The sequence below is a fragment of the Uranotaenia lowii genome, chromosome 2, assembly GCF_029784155.1.
Source record: "Uranotaenia lowii strain MFRU-FL chromosome 2, ASM2978415v1, whole genome shotgun sequence".
NCBI lineage: Eukaryota > Metazoa > Arthropoda > Insecta > Diptera > Culicidae > Uranotaenia > Uranotaenia lowii.
The window spans coordinates 297,895,551-297,908,324 of NC_073692.1; the positions used below are offsets into that span (position 1 = coordinate 297,895,551).

A 12,774-nucleotide genomic window follows, 5' to 3' on the forward strand; every position below is an offset into this window, starting at 1 on the left:
TACTCTACTCTACTCTACTCTACTCTACTCTACTCTACTCTACTCTACTCTACTCTACTCTACTCTACTCTACTCTACTCTACTCTACTCTACTCTACTCTACTCTACTCTACTCTACTCTACTCTACTCTACTCTACTCTACTCTACTCTACTCTACTCTACTCTACTCTACTCTACTCTACTCTACTCTACTCTACTCTACTCTACTCTACTCTACTCTACTCTACTCTACTCTACTCTACTCTACTCTACTCTACTCTACTCTACTCTACTCTACTCTACTCTACTCTACTCTACTCTACTCTACTCTACTCTACTCTCTACTCTCTACTCTCTACTCTCTACACGTTTCATCGAAGATTCAAGAGTGTTTTGGGATACTGTCTCACCCAATATGAATAGTATTTATTAAATCCCACATCACCCAAGGAGTATAAAATGGTGGCACTCTATACAGTACGCTCTTGCTATCAAAACATTCAAATCACTGTATCTTTTTTCACATAAGGAATATCAATTCTAAATACTGTGATGAATTGTAGAATTGATTGAATACACTAACGACTGGGGAAAAATTGTCAAAAAATTCACATTAAAAGATAGTTGTAGTCAAAGTCAGTTTTCGCATGGACAAAGTAAAGTATGCATTCTTAATAACCTTAACAGATAGCAATTTCTCTGCTTAGAAACTGTTCCGGCTTCTTTCAAGTGAAAAAAAATAATTTCATACAACTGGGCGACTCAGGGTTTCATCATAAAGTCTTTTAAGGGCACCATTAAATCCGATAAGAGGGTTGAAAAGTCAGTTTCCGTAGATGTGGAAAGTTTTTTCGGAGCAAAATTGCTTGAAAATTCGTTAAAAAATAACCAGGAGAACAAATTAGAAGTAGAAGACTAAATACCGTGGCGGTTCTGCACGATAGAGAAAGTAAGCAGAAATCTACAATTAGAAATAACTGTTGAATTCCTTGTTAAGTGGCTAAGAAGTGGCCGTTTATCTATTTAACTACTTTAACTGAAGATATTCAACCTCATTCGAAATGAATTCATACTCACAGTTAAATCTGGGCTAACGAACTCTTCAAATTCCTTATTTCAATAACATGATCTTATAGGACTATTCCCTAGCTACAACTTTGTCCAGGACATCAATTGAGAAAAAAAATAATCGAAAACAGAAAGAGAAAAATATCGCTAACAGTGTGATTATTATTCCGTACAAAAAATCTATTGTGTTGAGCATTCCAAGCCACTATAATCAATCCTGACACAATCAGCCCTGAGTTTGTGTTGATATTTTTTTTTATTTCATGAAAATTAAATCAAGAAAGAACCTCAAATACAGAAATCAATATACCTACAAATTTAGCTATGTTCCATAATTAAATAATACCAGTCTGAATCCCGCGTTTGTTTGAGTCGTTTTGGGAAATTTGTCAAAATTATTTTCGTTCATTTTGAGCTAATATCAAAAACTAAAAAATAGAATAAAAATATCGTAGCACAGGTGATGGAATTGTTTTTCAAAGTCTTTTTTTTTTATTGATCAAAACAATATTCAATCAAATAAAATAGATTGAGTTCGTGAACTTTTTAAGAGATATGGAAAATCTTGAATTTTCATAAAGTAAAGAGTGTTAATGTAAATTGTAAGAAAACCGCTAAAAATCATCACGAAAGTTGACATATGCAGGTTGACAACAAAAATCCCGTATGACTTTCCGCCAACTTCATCGTTGATATAAGTCGCGAATGACATAAAAATGTTAAAATGACAATTTCTTTTTCCCGTACTTTTTAACATTCTTTCAAATCAAAACCCTGCTTAGTAAAACTTGGCAACAGCATCAAAATAAAAAAGAATAAAAATGTAATTTGAAATTAGAATTATGGCCAGTTTACCCAACATTTTTTAATAGATTCAGAAAAATGCTTGTTCGCACAGTAAAATTTTTGACAACTGAGAACTATCCGGTATGATTTTTTCTTCCGAGGAATCGTATAAATGCTATTTGAGCAATCGCACGCATCGGAAAATGGAGTTTTGGCTTAAATATTTAAAAACTGTAGGGGAAAAGTAGGTCAAAACAGCCATAGCTCTATTTTCCAAAGCGTGCGGTGGTTCAAATAGCCTTCATTCAATTAATCAGGAATAAATCACATAAAATAAATTCCATTTGGTTTTAAATTATTAAGTCCGCAAGCATATTTTCAGCAATATGTTAAAAATTCAGGGGAATTAAGGTTAAAACAGCCATAACTCCATTTTATATTGCGTGCGGTAGCCCTCATTCGATTTCTAGGAAAAAACAACACCAGATAGCAGGCTTTTGCTGAATTAATTGAAAAATTTGGGAATCACACTAGATAGGTCTCATTTGCTCCAAAATTTTCCAGTTCGAAAAAGCTTTTCCTGAACTATAACAAAATGTTGGGAAATTGAGGGTGAAACGGCCATAACTCCACTTTCCGATGAGTGCGGTGGACCAAACAGCCTTTATTCGATTACTCAGAAAAAATCACATAAGATAGGCTTCATTTAGTCCTAACTTACTTTTATCTTTATTTACTAGAAACTTTAAGTGTTTGAAAATAGGATTAAATTTGGTTTCAATCCACATCCAATGAGCAACAAGTTGATGTCGTTGAGGAACAGCGTAAACAACAGAGGACCCAAATTGCTGCCTTGGGGTACCTCAGGCTTTGAGATGAAGAACTTTGAGAACCAATTTTTACAGCCAATCGACGATCTGTTAGGAAGCATCTGATCCACGCACACAACCGTTCGGAAAAAACCCAATCGATGCAATTTTTTCAGAAGAATATCGTGATTCATAGAATCAAATGCCGCGGAAATGTCGATATATATCGCATCGATTGCCGGCATCCTTATTTGATATGCGAAAAGATGTTTTTTGTCACCTTTTTTGTAAACTGGGCTCATAAACGATTTTTTTCCAGATGGTAGGAAATTTTTGTTGTTCTAGAGACTGAGTAAAAACGTTCATCAAAAATTTCACCAGTAAAGTGCTACACTTTTTCAGATCGCACGCCGGTATTTCATCCTGTTTGGTTGTCGTGGAATTCTTCAGATTAATGATTGCTTCCAAAACCATTTTCTCGCTTACAGCAAAAACATCCAGATCCAGCACATCGATGGGTAATCGTATTACGGCGGCGTTCATTTGACTAGCGATTCGAATGAAAAAAAAAACACAGGCGAAGTGCTTTGCATTTTTCGTCAGTTGACGTGGTAATGCGATAATTTAGTTAGAGTATAGCACGAAACCCAGACGCTTTCCGTTTGGAGTTCACAAATGTTCAGAACCTTTTTTGGATTGCGATGAACTTCACTCTGAGTACGATGCACATAAAGGCGATAGCAAAGTCGATTGAATATCCGGTACCGAATGGGCACCTGGAATTACTAAACTTCCGTATCAATTTGGATCGTGTCTGTTTCAACCGCTTCAAGTGAACGTTAGTCCAAGGAGGTCGAAGAGGAGGTCGCACTAGGGAATTTCTCAAAAACCTCATCCAGGATTGCGTTAAATATACTAACAGCCACATAAACGTCAGTACAACTTTGGATTTCAGACCAGTCAACTTCAGATAGAACACGGTTCATGGTATCAAAATCCGCACGATTTAAGTCACGAGCTGATACATCGAAGTCCTCAAAAAGGGTGATAGGACTCGTGAAGAAAATTTCAAATTCCAAATGAGGGTGGTACAACATAATCGCTGGCCTCGAAAGAGTTTTTTTATCTGCGAAAACCAAATCCAGCATAGAAGCAGAATCCAACACCATTTCCGGAATCCAGAACAATTGCAGTTGGTTAAAGGCATCAAGAAGAACTACATTACTTGCAGAGTGTTGTAGTCTAGCATCTGATAACGTATCAACATGCAAATCGATAAAGTGTGTTAATTTGGTTGTACATTAGCAATTTTTTTTTGGTATCTCCGCGATAGCGGTCCAAATATTTTGCACACGATTTGACCACCGTATTTTGTTTATTTATTTGAATATATCATAGATTTGAATCATCTTAACTTTTATTCGAATTTCAGCTCACTGTTTGATACTCTAGGATTCCAGGAATGACTAATTATATGAACTTTGTTCGAATATTAGATTATGAGCTGTTTATTGCAGGATGGCCACTCAAAATCAATTTTGTATTTTCCCGCATTTTTCCGATTTTTTTCCGCATGGTCTCACGAAATTCTGAATATTTATTTTCAAAAACCATATAAACGAGAATCGATTAAGCTTTCTTTAAGTGGTAAATCTTTCAATGGTTTTTTTCAGTTATTTTTACCAATTAAACGACAAATCATTAGATTGTTCCGCAGGGGTTTTTTTTTATTTTAAAAATTACACTAAGGTTTTTTTACGCGGTATGAATTCCGTCGTTAACGTATAGGACTTTTAGAAATATTTTCGCTCAAAAACGTGTTGATGCGCGAGAGCCGTGTAGAAGAATCATATCCATGGCAAAAAACCGCGTAAAAAGAAGCCGTGTTAGTAAAACTGAGCAAAATCAAACTGCGTAAAAAAGACCTTAGTGTATGTCACTCGAATAGAAATAAGATTGTTCATAAAAGAAGAAGGATATATCAATTAAAATTTATTTGATAATCGTTTTTCCACTTTAATTTTCGTCAGATATTTTTAAATGTTATATTTTTTTCGTCCATCGAGCTTGCCTCCTCTGAGCGTCGGATAGCGCCTTAAATTTTTTCGCCTCCAGTTCCTTTGCCTTCATTTCTGCCTCTCGTTTTCGCTACAAAAACTAAAATCAGATCGAAACTGTTGTCTTCTCTTTCTCGCGTAACCGCATATACGTACGCATTTTTAACCGTTTCAATTTTTTTATGTCTTTCTTTGAAAAACCAAGGCTGAAACTAAGAAAATGTGTTTTCTCATTCGAACAAACGAAAAACGAATGCATGAAAAATTCGGCTCTCTTTGCCTTGAAATTAACCGACGATATCAAGGAATATTTAAACAAGGTAGTGTCGAGAGCTACATTGGATTATTTCTTGTAACGTCACAAATACGTTTGCATCGAAAATGTATAAAACAATGTCATAAATTTCAAAGGAAATTACGTTTTAGAACGAAAATTAAATCCAAATGCACTTTAAATAATTGTGTTATAAGGCCTCTATTCGATTATGATGTTTGTTGGTCCTTTGAATATGGATATTATTTATAATTTCTAATTTTATTATTGAATGCAGTGTGTCATCTGGAAACTAAAACGTGCAAAAATGAGATTAAATCAGCTTTAAAAAGATCTAGCTAGTAGTAATTGAGTGTTCAACTGATTGTCATGATTTTTATCCAAACGGTTTACTATATACAATTCTTACGTAACACAATAAACATCAAAACTGATTGTTACCTTGGTTCACTGAAATGCCAGTAAAAGATTGTGGTTTTGTTAAAAAAACATTACTTTGTAATAAGAAGCTTAAACTGAACTGACTTGAACATTTCCATGGTGGGTTTTTAACTCATTCTAAGGATTTTCAAATTTAAGTTGGGAAAATGCACACTTTTTTCGAACTTCAATAGTCTGTTTTATAGAAAAAGTTCTTAAAAATCCGACTTTTTAGTACCGATCTTAAAGAAAAAGAATCCTCCTGGAATTGCATTCTTTCAAAGTAGAAAATTTCCAGCAGATTTTTCGATTTATCATCGAAAAAGGCAAGTTTCCTAGTAAATTAACAAATTTTTCGTGATTCCTTGTAAAGAAACAATCAGCTGCTACGCAAGAGCTTGCATGAAAATATAGCTTGAAGCTTCGTTTCAACATGGTTTCTGTCAACTGGTTCAATGAGTTGTTCAATGAGCCAATGTTTTGGTCGAAACTAGGCAGGTCGTTGTTCAGTAAAGCAAGTTGAAACTAGTCGAAACCGATCCAACTCGGCAGAAGGATCCGTTTTGAGAGTTTTGACCTAGTAGAAATCGGTCGAAGTCAATTGGAAAGAGACTGGTGATCAACTGTCGATCCATTTCTACTTGTTTCGAACTATTTCGACTAAACTTCATTGGACAGACTTTCACTGAGCCAAAAATTCTCGAATTTTCTAAAGAATTCCCGGTTTTTTCACGCATTTTCCCGTGTTTTCCCGCTTTCCCGCTTCTTTTTCCGCTTTTCTAGAAAAGGTGCAAATATTATAATAGTAAGAATATTCCTAACTCCCCAAAAACTTGAAGGACACATAAAACGCGCCTCCATGTGAGGAAAGTTCTTACGAACATGAATAAATGCTAAAGAGAAGACCTAAGTTGCCATAGACGAATTTTTTTTCTTTGAAAGCTTCTGGCGAAAACTGTTAAGCTCATTACCACTAAAACTTTGTGTCCCGATCTGACAATAAAACCATAACACAAGTATACCATTTCTTCTTAAAACCTTTCATGATAAATTAGTTGACTTCGTTAAAACATTTTAAAAAAATGTGATTTTGATTTATCGGTTCAACATGTTTGGAGTTTTCGAAAATCAGATGTAACTAACTGAAAGGTATGAAAGATAAGCAAAGTCTACGCGAAATGTTTTTTTTCTTTACCAGCTTATTTATTTTCAGAGAAATGCTGATTTCCATTCACCAGACGTGCTCCAGAGCAATTGAGTTGTGTTTTGTGGTATAATCAATTAATCTAAAATCATATTGCAGAGTAAATTTTAAGATCAATCGTTTCATACAATTTACTTTATAAAATTGTTGCCTTTTTATGATTTCTGTTATGAATTAGGCCGGAACAAATTTTCAATCCTTCTTTTGTCACTCGGAGTTGGAACATCGCGAGGGGTTGGGGGACAATAAAAAATAATGCGAAAAACAAATAAATTGGAATAAATAGCACGAAAGCTTATATGCAACCAAATTTCATGCTAAACTATTGCATAAAACTTATAAATCATGTTTTTTTTTATCGAAAAATTCAATAAAATCATGAAAACAAAATGTGAATTAACTTCCATCTTCCAAAATTTGGTTCTTAGTATTGTAATCTTTCGAATATTTGAATTTTTATTTGAAATTTACCTAAAATATTTCAAACTTTATTTATTCCCCCTTTCGGGATTTTGGAAATTTCGAAGGGGGGTGACAAAAAAAGAAATTGATATTTGTTCCAGCCTTATTCAGTATTGTCGAAAAAGTGAAATTTCCATCAACGATTGTTCAAAATTTAATATTCAAAAAACATATAGAAATTGAAGATGTTTTAGCATACTCCGTCGATCGGGACCTTTTTTTTCAATCGGCAGAAAACAACACAAATTTAGAACCATAGCAACATACTGTGCTACACGGAGGAAAGTTGAAGTAGGCTGAAAATCCTAACTTGAAAATAAAACATAAACAAAATTTTCTGCGTGGTCATAGAAATGCAAGCTCAAACACGAACTTTTGTAGTTTAGACGCGAACCACGGTTGATGGAAAGAATGTTCAGAGTTGCCTCAGTTCCTCAATGCTTGAAATTTCCTTCTAGTAAGAACTTTCTCCAGGAGGTGGTGCTGATGTACATGTCCTTGCAGAAGTATATGAAGCATGCTGAGAGTTACCAATGTTGATTATAATATGTTTGATACGCGCTCTGACTAGGTTGAGAATAGGACATACACTGCTAACACATATGGAATTTTTTACGAAAGGACTTTTAACATGCATCTCGTGTAATGAGCCACTGACAGTGGCCCATATAATCGGACAATGTAGGCGTTATTCGAAGGAAAGGCAAAACAGTGGTATAGGTCATGACATCGCAACAGCATTGAACACTGCAAATGAAGATAAACTGATAAAGTTTTTAAAAAGTGCAAACATACTAAGTAAGATTTAAATTTAAAAATAACTATGTAAACTTCTTTTTCCAAGAGGAAGAATGACCAAGATGGTTAAAATCCTCTATAAATAAACAAAATCCAATCCAATCCAATAATATGTTTGATAGGTGGCCACCCTGTTACTGGTCTCCCACTGGCATTTTCCTAAATTTTTCTCGATTCTTTTTTTCTATCAAAAAAAATGGTCAATGAGCTTCTGTATTGTACGCTATCTCAAAAACCACTTGACAAATAAATCACTAGTTAGTTTCGCCGAAAATTTCATCAATAGCCATTCGTATATTCGAAAATTATTCACAAAACTTAGTGTTCCATTTGTTAGGGTAAGGAGCCTAAAGACTCGAATAAACAATAAGTAAATTTAAAAAGTTTTTAAAAAATAACTCAATATGAGTTTTTAGTTGATGTGATTGTCCAAATAATGTGAATGACTCCGCCAAATCCAGGCTTTTTTCTACGTTATCCGGGAAATCGGGCTGGACCGAACCCTTCCCAAACTTTGTTTGAGTATCCGGGCAAACCCAGATAAAAACCATGCAATTTAGAATGCTTATTGTCATTCTTAGTCACAGAAAGGAACACATTCTTGGCTTTTGATCCCGAGCCTGACACGTGTTGACGAATTTGTTTTGATTGTAACGTCTGTATTTAGTTTTGTTTCAACTGGATGTTCTGTTGTTCAAGTTCGATTTGCTTCGCCAACAGCCTTATCCATAACGAAACGGTTGGTTTTAAGAAGACAAAACCGAATCGATAACGAAAGAGCCAGCGCAAACCTTCGGTGCCAATCCGACTAGCACGTACATTACATTCACTGCCTCAATTAAAATTCACACAGATCAATAACAACAACACTGCACTCTCCGACTCACCGGTGGAATGCCGTACTGTGGTTGGCCTCCGTAGGGCGGTGCCGCCGGTGGAATTCCATTCGTTTGGCCGTACTGGTTACTGGTCGGCGTGACCCCGGGCGGAAGCATCATCTGCTGTTGGCCGGCGTAGATCGGATTCCCGCTGCTGTTGGTACTCGGCGAGCAGGTTGCGGTCGCATAGATGGCAGCACCAGCCGGACCCCCATTCGGCATCATCGGGGGCATCGGCGGAATCTGAGAGGCCATTTGGTTCAACATTTGATTTTGATTCGATGCTACGTAGATTGGCTGCTGGTATTGTGGTTGCTAAGGGAGGGGGTGGAGGGGAGAAATCGAAGTTTTAGTTTAGTGTTTTTTTCTTTCGTTTTGGTTTTGCTTTTTCTATTTCGCTGGCCCCGTTCAAGGTCATGTGTCAAACGGTTCGACACGTCTCATGGAAGGCGAAAAAATAGGATTTGAGTTCTTTTTTTCCACTTCGTTTCCGAAGCACGGAAGAAACGGAAATGGAGAAATTCAAGGTCACGCGACACCGAACGGAAAAGCTTTTTCGTTTGCTTCGTTGAAGCGGAAATGCATACGTACCGAGTTGCTTCCATAAGTAATACTGTTGGTGCTGCTGTTACTTTGCTGTGATGCATAGATTGGTTTCTGCTGCTGAGACGGAAGAACCGGAGGTTGAGGCGCACTGAAAAGAAAACGCAAGCAAACGCACAGGTTAGAGATTTCGTTTTGCTAGTTTGTCGAAAGAGGATCTCGCACCCTTTCTTCCGTAGTCTAATGCAAGGACACACTGCTGCAATCTGATCTGGGACCCTTTTTCACTAAATTCAATCTAGAAAATCCCGAACCAGATGGGCGTGCTGCTTGGCTCCAGGAACCGAATTTGGTTGCCTCCTCTGGTCGATGCTTGGGTTCACATTAGGGACGATGGTGATGATGATAATTCACCGAACCTGCCCCAGCTCAGAGAAGGGTGCCTCCGATTATCATGCTGGAGCTATGCCATACCATCATCGTGGTCAGGGCCGAACTCAAGGGGATGGAAAACTGGCCTTGGCTCCCCGCGAAAGAATTATTCTAAATTTAGCGTAAAAAAAGTTGGAATTGAAAGTTTCCAATTTATAGTCAAAGAGGATCCCGAAATAAAGCTTATGTTAAGATATGTATATTTGATAAAAAAAAACACATTTATAAGACCAAACCTTATGTTGCTTCTGAAAAATGGCAAACAAAATTTAAAAAAAAACTGATACCAAAATATCAAAACTTCCAGCATGTAACATGTGACAACCATGCGTCAAGGTTCTTAAACACTCAAAAGCTCACTAGAATGTTAATTGGTTTTTACAAAATTACTATCAAATTGAAGATTAAGAATGCACTCAACAACGCTTAGAATATTGGATCTATCATAAGGTTGCCAGATATTTTTCAGCATGTATCCGGGCCGGACAAATCGCGGAATATTTTATTTGAAAACCTGGAAAATTCCGGGCATTTAAATTTAAAATTGTCGACTAAAATCCGGGCTATATCCGGGCAAATTTGGTCAAAACCTAGGGATAACTAATTAAAAATAAAAATAAAATTTAAAAAAAAAAATTCGTTAAAATTTATTAGCAGATTTTAAATCGTATTTGAGGCATTCAAAAAAAAAATCATGATTATTTTTATAAAACTTGCTCCAAAAATTTCGTTTTGGAAAAAATTTACAACACAATTTGTTTTTTTAAAGTTTGATTAAAGAGTGAGAATGAGAATAAACCCGGGTTAAATCCGGGCTTTTCCAATGAAACCCGGGCTACCGGGCCGGACCGAACTTTTCCCAAATTGTATATTAAATATCCGAGAAAACCCGGATGAAACCGGGAAATCTGGCAACCTGGATCTATTGTAGTGGTTTTAAAACTTTGTTCCTTCACCGCTCCCTTTCGCTTAATTTTCGAGCTCAACGCCCCGCTGAGCGAATTTTACGAAAATCTTTAGAAAAAACGCCAATTGGCATCGTTTTGTTGAAACGTTCAATAAATCACATTTAAAAGTTGTTTAAAAAGGACCGAAAAGCCGCATAAGCGTTAATTATAACAAGTTAAAACTCAAAATTCATTCAAAATCTAATTTCTTCAAATCCCAAGATGGAAATAAAAAAGAATAATTTTTTTAGAACAAATACTTAAACTTGGAAACAAAAATATTATCTTATGTCAAACCGCCTATCTAAATTTGATTTGGTGAACAGAATTCTTCAGAACATTTACTGTTAAATCGGTGAAATAGCCTTAAAGAGTATATTACATAGTATTATTTCTTGATTAAATAAATTTCAAACTTTTATTCATAATAATTGTAGACTAAATTTGAATACTGTTTTTTCATAGGTCTAAAAAAATTTCATAGGTTCCAACAGCTTTAGAGAAAATCGAATAACTTTTGACTTTTGATGTTTAATCATGAAAAATTGACGGCTTCCATTGTTTTACGATTGAATTATAGTTCAGCAAATCAGAACTTAAAATAAAAGATCCTTTGACATGTTAGCATTCTTCTTTTTGAATCCAAAAATCTATTACCTAATCTGTGAGGTCTTACAGATTCTACTCGAAAGATTTTTTTTTGCCAATTTCTAAGACAATGCATTTAAAAGATTTTCAGGCATTACCATCCAAAATTAATTTTTTTTAGTACAAGCCAAAATAAACTTACAAAACCAAATTAATATACAGATCGTATACGAAATCTGTCAAAATTAAAAATTAATCTGTCTGTGATTGTGGCTTACAGAGACAAAAACTTGCTTAACAAACTGTATTTGGTTTTCAGAGCTCTTCAAAACCGTTTCATTGTTGGGCATTGAACGCACTCGCTATAATTTCAATTCTGAGTTGTTCGGCAATTTGTGAAAATGTGAATTTGAAAATGACCCCATCGCCCACTTGAGGCCTTTCAACGCCCTCCAAAATTCAAAGTTGAGCACACCGCTCCTCTAGAAGCTCTCAGCGCTCCCAAGAGGGCGGTAGGGACCACTTTGAAAATCACTGATCTAATGTATGCAAAAGCTATGCAATTTTGTTTAACAATTTACCTTCTTAAACGATAATTTATGAAAACAGAATTTCTCATGATAGTGGGATCAATTGTAAATAATGCATTTAGCATTTAATAAATTTTAATGAATCTTTAAAACTACAATTTTAAAATGTTTCCAGAAAATATTTTTGGCTAAAATTTTGTTTTGCTCAAAATCTATTTAACGAATTGATGATGTTTATTTGACTTTCTGAAAAGCAAACAGCTTCCATTTGTTTGATATTTTTTATTTAAATTTTGCTATTATGGAATAAGTTGGATAGCGTAAGTGTGCCCTTCATAAAATCAGTTAACGATAACAAATAAAAAAATTGGATAGGGTAAGTGAGCCCCGAGTTGGCATGCTCTTTATCTGGGCATACCAAAATGCAATTTGATGATTTACATATATAAATATGAGCCTCAAAATATATAAAAATTCAAACATTAAGGGAAACCATGCGGTAACATTCTGCATATCATTTCCATTTAGCAACTTTTACTTCCGACTTTTCGGAAACAATTAAATACATGCATTGTTATTCTTCCCTTCTCAATATTATCAGTGAATTGAAATGGTGTATTGGTAAGAAAAGTGACTGCCAATTTTATGAACTTATAATGGGCCACGATTAGAAGGATTATAATCAATATTTTGAAAGGATTTATCTCATATAATCCATAGTTTTTAAACCAAAACCTATTTTTCAGGCTGGTAAGCAATCATATTTGTAGAAAGACATTCAAAGGTGCACGTTATAAGAAGGCTACAATCTTGGAAAAATTAGTTAATTAAGCCTAAGGAGCAAAGTCGGTTAGTTTTATAAGATTCTTCAGATAAGCTTAAAATTTCTATTAGAAGACAGTATGCAATCCCATCAAAAGCTTATACAGTGGACTGTCAAAAGGTTTTTTTTCTTTTCTATTTGGTTTATTCAAAGAAGAATTAACCAACTTGAACCA

General features: G+C 35.1%; 1 protein-coding gene across 7 annotated transcripts in view; it reads right to left on the minus strand.

The window, feature by feature from the left end:
- LOC129750133 (protein enabled) overlaps positions 1–12,774 on the minus strand; it is a 168,352-nt gene that overhangs the window by 27,424 nt on the left and 128,154 nt on the right. For all 7 annotated transcript variants that reach the window (XM_055745363.1, XM_055745369.1, XM_055745368.1 and 4 more), the window contains exons 5-6: positions 9,328–9,430; positions 8,746–9,051 (exon numbers count right to left, since the gene is read on the minus strand). In XM_055745363.1, coding sequence (XP_055601338.1) covers positions 8,746–9,051; positions 9,328–9,430 — 409 coding nt within the window. The remainder of the gene's footprint in view (positions 1–8,745; positions 9,052–9,327; positions 9,431–12,774) is intronic.